Source organism: Notolabrus celidotus, chromosome 9 (genome assembly GCF_009762535.1).
Source record: "Notolabrus celidotus isolate fNotCel1 chromosome 9, fNotCel1.pri, whole genome shotgun sequence".
Classification (NCBI taxonomy): Eukaryota; Metazoa; Chordata; class Actinopteri; order Labriformes; family Labridae; genus Notolabrus; species Notolabrus celidotus.
Window position 1 is genome coordinate 26,711,376 of NC_048280.1, and position 17,237 is coordinate 26,728,612.

Below are 17,237 nucleotides of genomic sequence, written 5' to 3' on the forward strand. Positions count from 1 at the left end.
CATGACAACTCCCCAAAAGTGTAGCCACCTCCTCCATGTTAATAGACTGGATATGGGCCAAACTAAAACATCCAAATACACATCAGGTGAAGTTTTCTCAAACATGGTATCTGTCAACAAAGTTAGTTCTTACAAAGCGCCCATTCATGTTTTGAAAGTACCGATAGGGCTCAGGTCAACATAGACACACAGACACTTCACTCTGGCTTACTTCAGCTATATGAACTCGAAGAGGAGACACCTATGTTCTTGTGATGTTCTAAACTTTACAGGTCGAAGACAACAGTTTTAAAATGTTAGTTTTTTGAACGGAGGTCAGCTTGATCTCTAATGTAGTCAGGAAATGTAACCACTGATTGGCTTTTGCAACTAAAGATCAAGTAGAGTCATGTCAAAAGGGGAAATTTGGATCTAGAACAGGTGATTGGCTGTACCTACATACAGATATCTGTTTAAATAGTTGATTAAATCGTTTTCAGATTACTGTACTGCTGATGGGATTTGTTGTGTTATTTTGAAGGCATTGCAGTGCTTTAAGTGGGAAAAAACAGTACCAGTACTCTCTTTATTCCCTTGTTGCCATATGTATCGTGGGCAATATAAATCATTTGCATTTTTTTACACATTTCTACAGTTAATACAAAATAATAGAAGATATCGCTGATTTTAAACCATGCGTATATTGATCATATTATTGCCCCAAAAATAGATTGTATTATGGAGTGGATAGGAGAGGATACTGGCAGCTGGTAAGCAGTCCCAGTATGCAAAAAAAAGTCACACTACAACTAGGGGTTAAATTACGAATTGGCGGTACTGTGTACTTTAGTGTACCGACCCCATCAAGCACTGCTACAAATGTACCACAAAGTGAAACCAGAACAATCCTCATGCTGAAAATCCAGACCTCTATTAATAGAGATATCTGATTGATGTGCAGTGAAAAATAACCTCTGTGATAATTCTACTTCCTACTACAGCTTTTACATAATTAAAAGTTGCTTACCATTTCTTTAGTGGCAATCATCAATAGAACAACTTCATGACAACAACATTAATTATGATAGCTCAGGGAAGTCAATATTTCATGAGGTAGTGACAGATATTCTAACATTATGAGAAAAATATACAAAAAAGAATGTGATTAACCAGCAGGCATAAGGCTAGTGACTCAACCAAAATAACAGGCACTCAACTCTTCCACTAGAGAATCAAAAGAGAAGAGGGGGAGGGTTATGGAAAATACCACAGAAGAATAAAACCAGAGGGAAGGGCTCTGAACTAAAACACTATTGCATGATAGAGTTCCTGGAAGTATTTATTTAAATTATTAAATGTATTTTTGCAATTATAACAAGACAGTGTAACATACAGTAAATGACCCTGTTACATTTATAAGTGATGGACCTACAGTTGTGCTCATAAGTTTACATACCCTGGCAGACTTTATGGTTTCTATGATAGTTTCTGTTGTCTTTATGATATTAAAAAAGTAAACACAATTGTTTGATAAAAATTTTGCTTCACCCAACCACTAACCATGAGTGAAAAAAAGTTTTTCTCTTATCATTAATATTCTCTGAAAAATGGCAAAAAAAAATCACAAATTCTGCCAGGGTATGTAAACTTATGAGCTCAACTGTATGTTATACCAGCTGGTTGGAAGCCTTGAGTATGAACGTTTTGGCTGTTGCTGTGTTTGTGTTTTAGAGCAAGAAGTTAAGTCATTTGGAAGAGAGGGTGATGCTGGAGGGGATCGAGTGGCTGGAAAATGCCAAGTTATCAAAGCTGTACAGACTGTGCATTTGGCTTATTCATTAGCTGGTGAATTAACAAGTTATCAATCGTATTTTTCAGTATTCAGTAGCAAATACAAAGTTAGGAGAGCTTGTGGGATGAGGCGAGCTCGCTGCTTGTGTATGTTGCTCTAAGTACTCATTACAATCAAGTCATCACAATTAAGTTGTTATTTATGTTTTGCCTTGAAATATGTGGACCTTCAGGTCAATGTGGCTTATATTAAAATCGAAATCAGACAAATAAACTTAGAAGATATGATTATTTTTGAAGTGTTGGCTAATTAGCTTCCTCTTTCTTTGAATAGTAAGTATCACAGCTTGCTCGCTTGATTTCAAGCAGTTTCCAAACTCAACAGTTAAATATTGAATATCTTAAAGGAGCAAATGATTTAAAACACCAACAGCACATAATCAATGCCATGTGGGCGTGTTGGAATGTTAGGTTAAAAAGTTCCTCCTCAGCTCTGCTGGCCCTCACATGTCAGTCAACTTCTGTCAGAAAAAAAGAAAAGAAGTATAAATAGCTATTCAGAGACTGCAGGTTTAGCTGACATTTCAACACATATGAAGATTGAAGGTTATTTATTACAACTTAATGAATAATGAAACTTGACAGAAATCTTTGGCGGAATCTTTAAGGACTCTATGGGGATCATTTTGTGAGCGTAGGATGTGTGAATTTGGCAGCAGAAGAAATCCCCCTAGAGTCCAGACACTGGTGGTGGTGATTGATGAATTCTAGGAATTGAAGACTTTGCGGAGACCAGGTGGAGATGGGGAGGTGGAGGGGAGCGCACCATCAATGCAAGAAGGAACTAGCTGGAGAGAGAGACACATTTAAAAAAACAGCAGAAAGTTGATAGACTGATGATAAGGGCGCACCACTGAGCTATTGGATGACAGCCGCAGCTGATTAACCAATGACAGCACCGGAGCGTACAGCTGGAAGCGGGTGAGCTATTGAACAAGGGAGAGGAGAGTTAAACAACTGCTGTGATTGCTTTTACAGTCTTCCTGTCTGAACTTTCGCTAGAGCTACATTACATCAGGTGTTTACCCTCAAAACATAAAAAGTTATTCAAATGTTGGATTACAATTAAGATTGAGGAAAAGATGATGCTGTTTCAAATGCAACAGAGATAGTTACATGAGGTCTTTATTTAATGATTGAGGGAATGAGGCATCAGTGGTTTGAAGTAAAATTTGAATACCCTAGAATAACATGTTGCTGAGGACTAATGTTTATAGGTGCACAAATTTCATACATGTGAAAAATGTAATAATTGGGAAGTCTTTTATTTAGAAAACATATGACCAATGCATGCGGCTACACACTACTTCTCTGAGAATACCACAAGTTCTGGCACAGTCGACCGTACAGAGTGTGGAATCAATGCAGCCAATCTCCTGAATATCTGCTTTTTACAAACCAGCCAAATGTAGTTTCCACAAAAAGTCTGCTGCTAGCTTCACTTTGGACGTGATGTGAAATGGAAGGAGCTCCCACAAAGCTATAGAATCTGTCACACAAAGATTTCTCCGTACTCACAGAGGATACCCTGCCGCGGCCTCATGATGAATGGTTGTTTATGGTTTTATCTGGCTGTGGAGAAATAACTTGGAAGTAGAAAAAAAGATATTTCCTCAGCCCATCTAATTCCATCTGGTTCCAGCCATGGTAGTCTGCTATATGATGGGATCAATAGGATTGACAAAGTGCCCGAAAAACAGGATATCTCTGTTTAAGACATACTGATTAAATGCCTCTGTCTGTGTGTGTGTTTGTGTGTGTGACTGTTAGATATCCCTCCTGAGATCCTCTTTGGCTCTTTGTGTATTTACATATGGTGTGTTTTTGTAATGCTTCCACGGCTATAACATGAGAATTTAAAGGAAGAGACAAAGAAGATTCTGGACATGAATCAAGCTCTGTAAAGAAAGAAACATAGGAGAGGTTTCAAAGAGAGGGAGGCGAAGCAACAAGGACTTGTGTCTTTCGAAAGCAACAAAATTGGCCCACTTCATTTGTAAAGCACTTCATGAAACAGATGGCTTTGAATTTGGTCATTTTATCAAGAGACAACAGCCCTCCGCTTACTTGTTTCCATCTGTTGGCTCTTCTTTTAGCTGCAGGCAGAACTATAATAGAGGAGCAGAGCACGACCTGTTTTCCCTCAGGTTCAAACATGTCCTAGCTGCCCTGCCTCCCTGAGTGTGGAGCATATAGAGGACCGACCTTTCATCTTGTTCAAAGTAGTGACAGCAGTACTGTATCAGCACCGAGTGTAAAGCCTTATAATCAAGTTAGAGGGCCAGGCCTACAGTGTACGCTGCACTCTGTAATTCACGGTGTGTTCATCCAGTGCAGCTGTCAGTAGAGCTCAACTTTAATTCTGACTCTCCTAATTCCTCCACCTCTTCTCTCTCACAGGTGTCGGACAGGTGCGACTACATTTTCGTGAACGGCAAAGAGATGAAGGGCAAGGTGGGGATGATGGTGAACTTCACCTACGGGTACCTGAGCTCTCAGCTGGAGCTCAACGTGTGGATCCCCCGGTTACCCCTCCAGATCGAGGTGTCAGACACGGAGCTGAGCCAGATCAAAGGGTGGAGGGTTCCCATCATGGCAACAAGTCAGAGGTACATCACTGGATGCGTCTGTCAGTCACAATCTAATTTGACACTGTTCGGTTTTCTTATTAAAAAATCATCTATCTAAGTTTTCTTTTTCAAAGTAGCATGTAACAGACTTGGTGATGGAGTATTTTCAGAATGAGATTAAACCTAACAGAAGGAGTTCTTAAATAGTTTTGAAACAGTCTGAATTAAGTTCTGCATCATATTTAACTCAGTAAAAACAAAACATTCATTCTATTAAAAGAAGACCATATCAGTATGATTACTCTTTAAGCAATGTCACAAGGTCTAATCCTAGTGACGAAATGTAAAGCTCCTGGGAGGAGTTTTTGGTTTGCATTGATTTTTTTTCATTGACATAATTCTATGTTTAGTAATTAAACTTCAACAATCAATCACGACCGTGAACAGCACCACTTGTCTGTAAAACGATTGTACCCCTCGTGACCAAGGCCAACAATCACCCTCGACTACAGATGATAGTCTGGATCAAAGTGACTCAGTCAGCAAAATTAACCTACAACTGACGTAGAGTTATGGTGCTGTTTTTAAGGTAATAATAATCAGTGCAGCAGAGACATTAAACATCAGCAGCCAATAAATATATTGTTATTGTTAATATACAGAACAAGTGGATACTTATCCCCAGAGTCATCATCCATCCCACAGTCTGCAGGTTATTCAAATTCTTATGGTTTTTAATTATTCTCAAATGTTTTCTTTATATATATATATATATAAATCTGATTCTAGAATAAAAGTGCATGAGTGCACAAAGAGCTGATTGTCTTTTCAGTCATCTCCTGTGCAAAGTGTTTTTCAATCTTACTTTCCAAACTCAAACAGCATCAGAGTAATTTTAAACTGAGTGTATCTTTGTTTAATTTAGATGGAGATTAATTCACTTCCTTAAATCTCTTACAGTATTTTTGCCCTTCCAGATTTCCCCGTTGCTGTCACATTTATGCTCATGATTTGAGTCCTTTGTCAACCTTTACAGCAGCTCCAGCTCTGTAACAATCAGCCTTTATTCCAGGGGATGTATCTGATTTCAATCATGGCAGCATTAGATAAGATAATGACGAGAAGTGTGACTGAACACCACAGCACCTGTCCCTGCCAGATGTACTGACAGTTCTGATAACAAAACCGCTGACTTTGGCAATACAGCTTGTCATTAGGACTTGCTTAAGGTGGGCTGCCATTACACCTCGTAGTCGTCTGTAGGACAGGTCATTATTAGAGCGGTCTGGAGGTCAGACTTCTCCCTGGGGGCCTCATCACTAACAGCACCTCTGCCAACACCACTGTGCAGCGCTACTCTGAAACTGTTGAAATCTATCAATTGATGGAGCAGCCATCAGCCTACCTGCAGTAATTACTCTGGAAAGGCGTTGAGGTTTGACTCGGACTCGGAGTCGTCCCACGCAGCAGTGTGGCTGCTCTAATTATCTCTGCGCCCCTCTTATTTTGAGTGACAGAGCTACAGCGCTCAACTAATGCCACGGCTCGTTGAAGATGTTGCTGGTATGCCTTTATCAGTGGGGACAGCCAAGTCCTGTTGTCACAGTCGCTGCCAGTACCATAGCTGAAGGGCCGCGCTGAGCCATGTTTCTCCCTGTCTTCCTCCCCTCTTTGTTTATCAGGGGATAACAGACATGACCTTGCAAAGTTGCCTGTTGGTCAGAACAGGCATTGGTCCACCGTTCAGAAGCCCAAAGGGATCCGAGCCACAGAGAGACAATAGCTTGTGTCGGACCCTCCTCTGTCAGCCAGGCTGGCGAGTCTCGGCCACACTGCTGTGTGAGGGAGAGAAATGAGAAATAAAGAGACATCAGGCCTGTAAGTGGGGTAGTTGCAGAAATACTCCTCAAACTGTTTTTGACTGACACTTCTAATATGGCTCACCTCTTCCCTCCATAAGCCCTGTCAAAACAGGAACGAGATAAGTCTTCGCAGACAGAAACTTTAGTGTAGGCGTAGCACTCAGACATGCAACACTCCTTTAACACATCTTTCAAGATATGGATATTGAGATTCCTTTTTCGCCCTTGTTTAGGAGTGTTTTAAAAAAGTAGGAAACTCAAATGTCAATATGTTGACACGAGAATGCCATAAAGTTTGTGCACTAAATCCACCTCCACCATAAAACAAACAGCTGTGCTTGAATTCCAAACAAGATTCAGACAAATAGAAAAAAACAATAAGCTGTCGTCAGATGGAGCTGCGTTTGTATAAAGCTTTACCTGCTATTATATCTGTCTACATGACCTTCATCATGTTATTGTAGCGGAAAATAAAATACTGCAAAACAGTGAGATTATATTAGCACGCCATCCACGGGTGTAAATTGAATAAGCCTGACACACACACACACACACACACACACACACACACACACACACACACACACACACACACACACACAGATGAATATGCAGTGTATTCTCTGAAATCAGATCCGGGCTGAAAGTGAATGAAGCGGAAAGAGGAATTGTTTTGTGAAGGAGGTTGTTCTCAGTGCAGAGTGTGATTTGAGTATTAGATTAACCTTAGATTGGATTTGGAGATGGCTGCAAAAGCTCTCTGACATGTCAGATTCAGAACAGAGCTTTTTTATCTTGTTTCCTTACCAATTACTTGAATGTGTTAGATACTTGATTCTGATTGGTTAGAACCCCATAACAACTGTAGGCCACACCAGTGACAGCCTGATCATACATGTCATATCAAATCCATCAGCACTAAGTAGTCCAGTGTAAGTACCAGATGTGCTCAGGTGGTCGGATAGGCTTGGGGTCCTGCACCTGCTGGTGACTTTACACAATACGATTGGCTGTCGTTGGGGAGTTTATGGGTGTACAGTAGTTTTTGCAGTCCTTATGGCAAAATGAAACAAACGAAGTCATTAATAAATAAAAACAAGTTAAGAACAGAGCTAAGGAGAGCTCTCAAACAAATACGTTGAATGAAGAGCATAAATCAAGAGTTTTGGCAGCTTTTTGACTTGGTGGATCAGAAGGGATTTTAATGTACTGCTCAGTTTCCTTTCCAAAGCTATAAGTAGTTTGTGATGACTAAATTTTGTGATGTTGAATATCATTACCGCTGGAGATCTATAGTGTTTTTGTACAGTAATTCTGGCAGTCAGATTAGCTCTGGGTCTTGCACCTGCTAGTATGATATAGGTAACAGATGGGGGGGTCAGATCGGCTTTCAAAATATAGCCAGTTATATTGTGTGTCATTACTAGCAGGTGCAGGGCCCCAAGGCGGACTGACCGCCTGAATACATCTGGTTCCTACACTGGCACATTTCACCTCTGCCTGTTGACACTGTGGCTAAAACAGAAGCTCCTATTTGCATGCTAAATTGGCATGCTAAACAGCATGGAGAATGATTTGATATTGGAAAGCAGTATTTTTTAAAGTTGTGACTTTTGCCTCTTTTATGTTCAAAGATGTGTCAGCGACAGAGCCTTGAGAAAGTAAGCTAACCGTCAGTGAAAATGTTAAATTATTACAATTAAGCTAATGTTCGAGTTTGAATTGCAATGCTAAGTTTAACATTCATTCATCATGCAAGGAGGCTGAGAACAATACACCATGGAAGCATTACCAACTGCAGAACTGGAAGCAATCATAGATCATTAACCATTTTAAATGTATAAATCCACTTAACTCATTATATTGACTCAACTTAATACTTATTACTTAAGTTGGTAGCTGGGTGCTGCTCACCCTGTCTGTATTCTCATTTGCATAACCACCTGCTCACTTACATAAATGGTTGTACCCCGCTATCAGCATGTTACCTCTGAATCCACTACACCCTGCTAATAATGCAGATACTTCAAATGTAAATGCTGTGAATGTCTCTTAAAGCATATTTCAGAACTAACTCAGTCAATAAGCTGCTACATACTCTCTGACAAAAATGCCTTTTGTCAAATTCACTGGCTGTGAATGTCATATAAAAAAAATCTGTTTATGCCAGAAACACTCACAAAACAACTCAAACGTATTTAACCGAAGCAATCAGTGGTGAGAAACTTTCAATTACTGCCATGTGAATAATTGGAAGATGTCGACTGAAGTCATTGGCAGGTGCCTCTTTTCTCCTCCACATTTAATATGGAAATGAGTCCAGAGAGAGTGATAGAGCAGGAATGTATAAAAGGAGAGCAAACATTTAAAAGAAAAACAAATGTTTGATCAGAAATTCATGGATCAGAAACCTTGTTATTCTATTGGAATGAAGTATATCTGAGAAAGTGATACATTTTATGCAGCTCCAAGTTCCTTTGTTTATACATGAATTGGGAGGCCAGCCGTTAATTAGCCGCTGTGGACTCAGGTAACCCAGAGAGAGAAATCCATGCATTTCATTAAAATAAAGATAATATTAACTAGAAGGACTCAAATAACCTCATTCTAGTCTGGGAAATTGATGCAGCGTTCCTCCTCTGCGTGGGAATGACATAAAAGTCATAAGTGGGGGAGTTAGCATTTATGAATATGCATTAAATGTGTCATGTAGGGCACGCTAAGGCACAGCTGATCTGCTATTTTAATAACTTTGCATGTCTAAAACAGCGTGTAATTGAAACTTTGAAAACATAATCCGGAGATGTGTTAACAGTGCTTTACAAAGGCCAAACAGCAGATCCATACACTGATCACAAGATATACATCTGTCGTTATCCATCCAACTGCGCCGACTGGTATCCATTCATTCCACTGTATTCTAAAACTACCATTAATTTGACTGAACCCTCATTCATAAAATTGAGTTTCCTTCAGTTTTAATCCAGACCACATGGATTAAGGTACTAAATCCTCCAGCAAACAACATGCAAACATGTCCACACACTCTTCAGACAGATTAAGCATTAGTATTAGGTGTCCTATAAACCTATTTTGCCACAAGTGATGGGCTCCTAAAAGGTCACTCCATAGTCTGCAAAAAGTGTAAAATATTTTTGTCTATCACTTGTGTTTTGTTTGTCTTTCGCTCATAGCACTACTAACTGGTTTAAAGTGGGCAAGATTCAAATTGATGTTGATACATTCTCCTTTTCCCCATTCAACATTAAGCAAGACATAATTTTGATCACAGTTTGGAGGCTGGATATATTCTCCGTTTAGCAGGTAAACCTCACTGAGATCCCATCTTATATAAAGAGTGAACAGGCCAAGAGAGCTGCATAAACACTGTTTTAAGCAAAGACAAATACAATACAACTGTCACACACTTTTACCAAGTGATAACAATATCCTGTTAAGATGCAATACTAAAGTATTGACAGAAATCTAAACAGGTACATATCTGAAAACTATATCAGGAAAAAAATCAGAATTAATCAAACTGACATTTTTGTATTTTGGACTCTTTCAATAAAATCTATTCAAACTAAACTCACACAGCTGAGACCAGTTTTGAAAGTGGAACTTTTGTTACATCTTGTGTTTTTGTTCCAGTCATGAGTATTTAAAGGCCTGTGAGATTTTGTGTCACTCTCATACTGATGCCTCTTCATGACCTACATATTAAAATGGGATTACCAGCAACAAGATTGGTTATTTCTTTATACTGAATTTAAGTGCTTATATTTGGGTCAGATTTTCCCTGAAAAAAAGCAGAGTTGATATTCGACACTCACCCTAAAGTGTCTATATTTAGAACTCGTCTGGTAAAGTTTGGCAGTGAAAAGTAAGTTATCAAGCAGGAGGAGTTTTTTGTGCTTTAGACAATTTTCTTCTTACATAATGTTTTATACTCAGAGCTGATACTGGAGCAGGATTAGAAAAGACATTCATTTTCTCTTGAAGTATTTTGTTTGATGGAGAAACTCTACAACCAGGGTTTTGCTTGGCATAAGAGAGAAAATGGCTATGAAAATGATTCAATGTTTATGCTAGCGGTGAATACTTCACTGCTCTCTGAGGACAATGAACTTCATTCAGATGTATACCAGGGCACCTGAGCACATATTATCACACCAGGGCTGTGACAGCCTTTAAACTGATGGTTCTTGTCACATTTTGTAGGCTAACTAATGAGTGAAAATCAAGTTTATAAAGTTTAATTGTTATGTTAGTTAATTACTTTGTTATTATTATTTACAGTTGTCTTGAACAAAGAAAAGTAGTACTAACAGAAGATCTCTATTCCATTCAAATGCACATATTCTTGTCTGGTCCATCTTTTTATCCTATGATATCCACAGTAGAATCACTCCTTCTCTGAATGGCTGTCATTCAGTTGCATGTGAAGGTTTTAAGCCCCTAACTCTGAATCTCACTGCGCTCACGGCTTTTCTCTGGAGCGTGCAGCAGCTAACATCTTTATTCCCACGGCTTCGCATGCAGTCAGATTTCTCAGGGGATTCAGACAGAAAGAGACAAGCAGAGCGGATAATCGCAAGAAAAACAGTTTAAGAGATTAATTTATACTCCTCTCCCCTTTATCATGATCGCAACCTTTGCTGGTGTGCATGTGTGTGAAAGAGAGAGACAGAGAGAGGAAGGCAGGGGAACAAATGTGGATGATTTCTGTGGCAGAAAGGCGAATGTTAGTCTCCAGTACAGTAAATGATTAGTAGTTTTGTTGACGAGGCACTTTTCAGTTTGCAAGTGTCCCAAATGTGCACAAGTGTTAGACTGAAGAGCTGTTACAGCATTTATTTTCTCAGATCAACTGTTTAAACATTTCCCATAAAGCTGTTTGTTAAAGCAAAAAAAAAAGACAGTTATGGGCAAAATGGAATGATACTGCAGCTGTATTGTAACCATTTAAACCTAGTTTGTCACACTCAAAGCAGTTTTTGTGTTAAGAAATAGCTGAGTCTCTGTTGGCTGATTTGTCGCCTAAAGTCATAAAATTAGATTTGCTGGCATCAGAGCAATCAGGGAGAATATTTAGCCAAGCAGTAAGGAGGTGTAGGCACGTTCACAATCCAGACTGTGGGAGCTAAAATGGTAAAAGGAGAGACACTGAGGGAGAAAATAATAGCCATACGCAAGATTGATCTTCTCTGAGTCATCTAATCAACAGCAGTGCATCATTTCTTAAGCTTTGTCAGTGAGCACTGTATGAGTTACAGTGTTGTGTGTGTGTTTGATAGAGGCTGTTTAATTAAAAGACTGCAAACAAAACTACCAACCCTGCTTCAGTGGAGAGTGCTTAGCAAGTATGGGATTTATAATGTTTGTTTTTAATCTGCCTTTTTATGTTAAATAATCAACAATAACACTGATGTTACAACGCTGTTATTGCAAGAGTCCAACTGCCTTTTCAGTCCTAGCACCCAAATATATGTTGCAAATTTCTTTGCAGCCTTCTGTGCACCAATCATGTAGTCTTAACACGAGGTATGGTCAGGCTTATTGTTGACATCCTGCTTTCTCACAGCATCACATTTTTGGTTGTCTAATTGCCAACAAAACACTTGTGGATTGTGGAATTTTCCTGAAATCAAAAGGGTGCTTCATTCAAACAGGAAACTGTGTTTTCACACATGGGTTTACAACACAATTACACCACCCTTGATGCACACAATGACCCTCTCCCTGAAAAAATTACATTGCTTTCAGCATTAAGCTGTTTCTCTAGTGATAAAAGAGAATGAGAACATGCCAACAGATACTTCATCCAGACTTTGGTGGATTGCTGTGAGAAATGTAATTATTTTTTGCAGATACGAGGACAAAAAATAATGTGTCAGACATTTTTTTTTGTACCTTTCGAACTGTACCACAGGTAAAGTCTCAGTTGTCTGTCTGACTGCTTTATTCCATACCAAGTGCCCTCCTTGTACTCAAGAGCTGATCCATGCCTGCTCTACTCAATGCTCATGTTTACATAACACAAGCCACATTGCGTCTTAGGGTTGAAAATTAGGTCACGTTCTGGAATGGTGACGCAAGCTGAGCTGGCAGCGCCACTTCTAAACCTCATTAAGTTAAATTCATCTTTACAAAAAAACAGTGGTGTCCTGTTTAGTAAATATACCTTGTGTTTTGTTTGATGGTTTGTTTAAGATATAAACATAAAGTTACACACAGATGTTATTTTTATTTTTATTTTTATTTTAATTACACAAAATTATAATACAGCAACACAACTCTGACTGGACAAGGTCTAAACAAACAAACAAATATACAAACAAATAAATGTGATAACCTACAACAGGACAAGACTTGGGAGCAATGGGTGGACCGAAATATTGTTCAGTGTATAGATGGAGAGATAGAAAATTGAAGAAAATATAAATAAATAAAATGTATACATTCATGTTCATTCAAAAATTGATGGGGTTTAAAACTCAAGTCAAGTATCAATAGGAGCCATCAAGGCCTTTTATCTATCACTGATAAAATAAAATTCAATGAGTCTCTGTGGCCACTGCCTGGATCTACAAGTGCTGATGCTGCTTGCTCCAGAGATATCATTTCCAAATAATCTTTAAGCCAGCTGTCTATATCAAAACATTTTGCCTTTCTTACCTTCCAATTCATTAAAATTGTCCGTTTCACAGATAGAAATGCTAACGTGATCAAGTGTTGTAGTTCTCTGGAGCTTACTCCATCTATCTTGTTTCCCAGTAGGGCCACTGTAGAACATAATGGTATATTGATATCAAATATTTTGCACAAAAAATCTTTTATATCAATCCAGAACCTCAGGATCTCTGGGCAATACCAAAGTTGATGCATTAGTGTTCCCGTCATCCCACAGCCATGCCAGCACAGATCTGAAACATGACGATTCATTTTCTTCAGTTTTTGTGGGGTGATGTATGACCTCCACAGAATCTTCATTTGGATTAACTTGTATCTTACACATTTTGACCAATAGTTTGAACATCTCAGAATTGCTTCCCATTGCTCTGCTGTGAGGGGAACGCCCAGATCTTTCTCCCATTGAGATAATACAGGTGCATGAAAGTCAAAATGAATGTGGCACATTAATTTATATAGTTTAGAAATAAGTTCCTTTGCCAGTGGCTGTGTTACGGGTGTGTTCAAGGAGAGCCAGAACCCAGATGCAGAGTCGAACAAAAAACAGTTTATTTTCAAAGTAACAAACAAAAAATCACCTTGACGGGAAATCGAGACTACGAACGAGCAAAAATAACTAAAAGTGTCCAGGAGGGAAAAACTCGCTAGAAAACTAAAACTAGAGTAACAACAAGAGAAACGCTGAGAAAAATACTTAGACAGGAGATCTTCACGAGAGCGAGGACACACGAGACACGAGCATGAGCGGGAATCTTCTGGCACTGAGGAGAATTTGGAGCAGACTTAAGAAGCCGGACTGATTGCGGGATGAGAGGCAGGTGTGTCTTGTGAGCCTTGCTCCCGTGGAGATCGGCCCCGCCCCTCTGCATGTACCTGCTGAGGGAGAAAGAGAAAAAGGATCAGGTGGGAGGGCAAAACACAATAGAGACGGATCATGACAGGCTGCATCTCTTAATTGATTATCAGTTGTTTTATCATCACCTAGGGTAATGTTTTTAAATTTCTATTTACGTAAAATAGATTTAAGCTGCAAGTACTGAAAAAAGTCTGAATTATTTAAACCATTATCTATCTGAAATTCATGAAAGTCTGTTATATTTCCATCTTTTAATACTGACCTAGTTTACAAATAATTTGGCTTTGCCATGTTTCATTAGAGAGAGGTTTATTACCGACTGTAAATAAGGTTTTTTTCCATAAAGGACAAGAGGGCAAGGACAGACCACTAATTCTGAGATGTTTGTGTAATAGTTTAATGACTTCTATTGAGAAGAGAATTACAGATCGTTGTTATTGATGAAACAGCCACAAGTATTTGACCCATCTCAAATGCAACAGAACCTTTAATTATTAACTTTGTCCGTGGGTTACAGGCATAGACTGTATAAATAATGGATGTAGTATCTGTGACGTCATCCATCTGTTTCTGAAGTGCTATTTTGAAGCCAATTGTCAGTGGAACCATATTGGATATGCTGAAGTCAACCTAACTTCTGTCGAGATAGAGAGGCGGGCTTTGAGCCTCCTAGCCGACAGCTACAGTGTTCCCGCCTGTCAATCAAGTCAGCTGTGCCTCTAATGATGGAAAATGTGTAATCTTGATATATCTTCAAAATCACAGCGTTAGAAAAAAATCCCCCCCCCCCCCCCCCTACAGTATGTGCCGATCGAGAAATGAGCTATTCAGACTACACTCGTTTTTTGTACCAGGCTGTAAACATGTTTATTAATGCTGTAAAGATCAGCTTTTTTGAATTTGTGTGTATGTGGTTTCCGGTACTTTCGGAGTCAGCCTTGATGAACTGCAGTTTTTTACACTTACGCATTGGCTTCAATTCTCTTGGCCGGAGGATTCCCCTTGGTTACAGGACAATAAAGTAAGACTTAACTATAAAATCAAATACACTTAAACCTGAGAAAAAAAGAAAGCCTTTAATAATGTAGTATACCCACCCAATGTAGAAACACAACAATCATAGAATAAAATTCAAATGAATAGTGCTCGAACCACAGAAAGGCATAGTAACTGCTGTTAGGGTTAAGGTTACATGGTTGTTAGTATATGATCCTGGTACTCCCACGTGATCTTATCGAGTTCTCTCATGATTTTGTGATCTCATGCTACCAGCTGCTTTGAGCTGCTCTATGCTTAAAAAAACTGTTCAAGAAGGGTATGACATGCCTTGTCAGAAGTACAAAACGGTGTTACCAAAGAAAGCACATGCTAGCTGTGAAATCAAGGAAGAAGGGGTTGTCATGATTGTCTCTACCACATATTCTGGCAATCTACAACAGTGACTCTAAATGAAAAATTGGGTGTTCCCTTAAGTGGTTTAAAATTATCCATGCTGTACAAATCTTCAGAGCAATTGATCCAATACTAACTTGTAAGTATTACACCAAGATATTTCAATCTGGGCCAAAAGATCCACCAATGTTGCCACCCCTATAGATGTAAAAAAAAAAAAAAAAAAAGGCTTCATGGTTCTCCTAGTTTGTAATCTTTGTCTTTCTTCTTTATTTTTGTTTTTCCGTTGCTAGGTCTACAAGGGAAAGCGAGGATGAGGATGATGAAGACAGACGAGGACGAAGCTGCACTCTGCAGTACCAGCATGCCATGGTTCGAGTCCTGACCCATTTTGTCGCCGAGTCAGCTGATCCCCGAGGACAGACCAGCTTCTTGCTGGGCTCTGATTGGCAGGTGGACGTCACAGAGCTGGTGTGGGACTTCCTGAAGGTGGAGGATCCTCATACTGCGCGGCTGTTGGACCGGAGGATACTGGTGGGACTGGATATGGGGATGACCACTATCCAGGTAGGCTAACCAAGTTGCTTGAAATTAACATTGCATAAAGGATTAAATGTGAGTAGCAGTTCTGTAAGGTAGTAGTTCTAAATGACTTGATCAAGGACGATGCTTTTCTTGTTATAATGGTGGGGCAATGTTACAGAAGTCAAGCCCAACAGCATGAAATACCACAGCAGGTCAGTCAGAGAGGTTGCAGACAAACCAGTCTGCCAAAATTACTTTGCAAGGTCAGAAAAAAAAAGCAGACCATAAACCCTGACCACAACCTATATCATGCGTAACATGAATCAAAATTCCGAGACCAGTTTTGCCTCAGCTTACCTACTGTTGTTGAGTTTCTGACTGCTCAGGCTTCTTGCCCAGTGAGACTTTGTTGTTCCGATGTTGCCACATACCCATGTTACTTTCTTTTTGTTAAATGTTGTTGTATTTGAAAGAAATAATCAACAGCGCTATGAAATAAGCCCCTTGTTGTGCTAAACCTGACATATTCTTTAACCTAGCCATGGTTCCTGAATAGGCAGATTATAACAGGTAGCTTTTCTTACATGCTTGTGGTATTGTTGAGAAAGCTCACTGCTTGGTCGCTGTGGTAACTGACTGTAACGTGCAATCCAAACCAAACCCTGGTTCCCCTGTTGCTGCCTGCCTTCCTTCTCCTTATCAATCCGTGGACAGCCAGAGGAGGACCTGTTGAAGCTCCTGATAACAGTGAATATGTATTCAGTCATTCTTCTTGAAGCTGCAGTTATATTTGTGTTGAAGGATCAGTGCTCGATTTCATTTTTGTGGATCCAAGAAATTGTACCTAATTGTCCCAGAATCTGAGGACAAACAATGTGAAATGCAGCACTGAAAGCTGCCAGTGCTGCTGGCAAAGGTCTGTTTTGGTAATCACAGAGTATAATAAGGTTATTATTCTCATGGCTCTAAACTAATATGGTAATCACCAAATGGAGGACATCTGAATTATTTAAATCTAATTTCCAAAACACATTTAGACCAAACCTCCTGAGACTTCACTGTCGTACTCTGACATGATCATATTCCAAGGAATCCCAGAAGCCCCTGACACTGCTGTAGTTTGACTAGAACCTTCTTTTGTCTGGAGTAGACAGGTGCTTTCTGGTGGATCTCAGCCTGTACTGCAAGCTCTCAGCAGAGTGCATCCTCCCCCTCGGCCCTTTGGTTTGTCAGACTCTGCAGGCTAACTGGATGAAAACCAGCCTCCTCATGACACCTGTGTGTGTGGGAGCTGCTCCCTGGTGTTGAGGTCTCATCTGTCTGTGTGTGCACAAACATGGCTTCACCGACGCAAAACATCAACGTGCTAACAAAGCATGCACAAACCATAATCATGCCAAGAGCAACAGTCTGACAGCTATGACTACCCACGCCGCAAGTCACACCGAATGATGCATAAGGAGCCGTAAAATAAAGATATGAACGCAGAGAAAGTTGAACCTACTA

General features: G+C 39.6%; 1 protein-coding gene across 3 annotated transcripts in view; it reads left to right on the forward strand.

Annotated features, from left to right (window-relative positions):
- si:dkeyp-14d3.1 (transmembrane protein 132C) overlaps positions 1-17,237 on the forward strand; it is a 212,263-nt gene that overhangs the window by 189,905 nt on the left and 5,121 nt on the right. For all 3 annotated transcript variants that reach the window (XR_004632379.1, XM_034691641.1, XM_034691642.1), the window contains exons 7-8: positions 4,231-4,439; positions 15,500-15,773. Coding sequence is in view for 2 of the 3 variants with exons in the window: in XM_034691641.1 (XP_034547532.1) it covers positions 4,231-4,439; positions 15,500-15,773 (483 nt within the window). In the remaining variant the exon portion in view is untranslated. The remainder of the gene's footprint in view (positions 1-4,230; positions 4,440-15,499; positions 15,774-17,237) is intronic.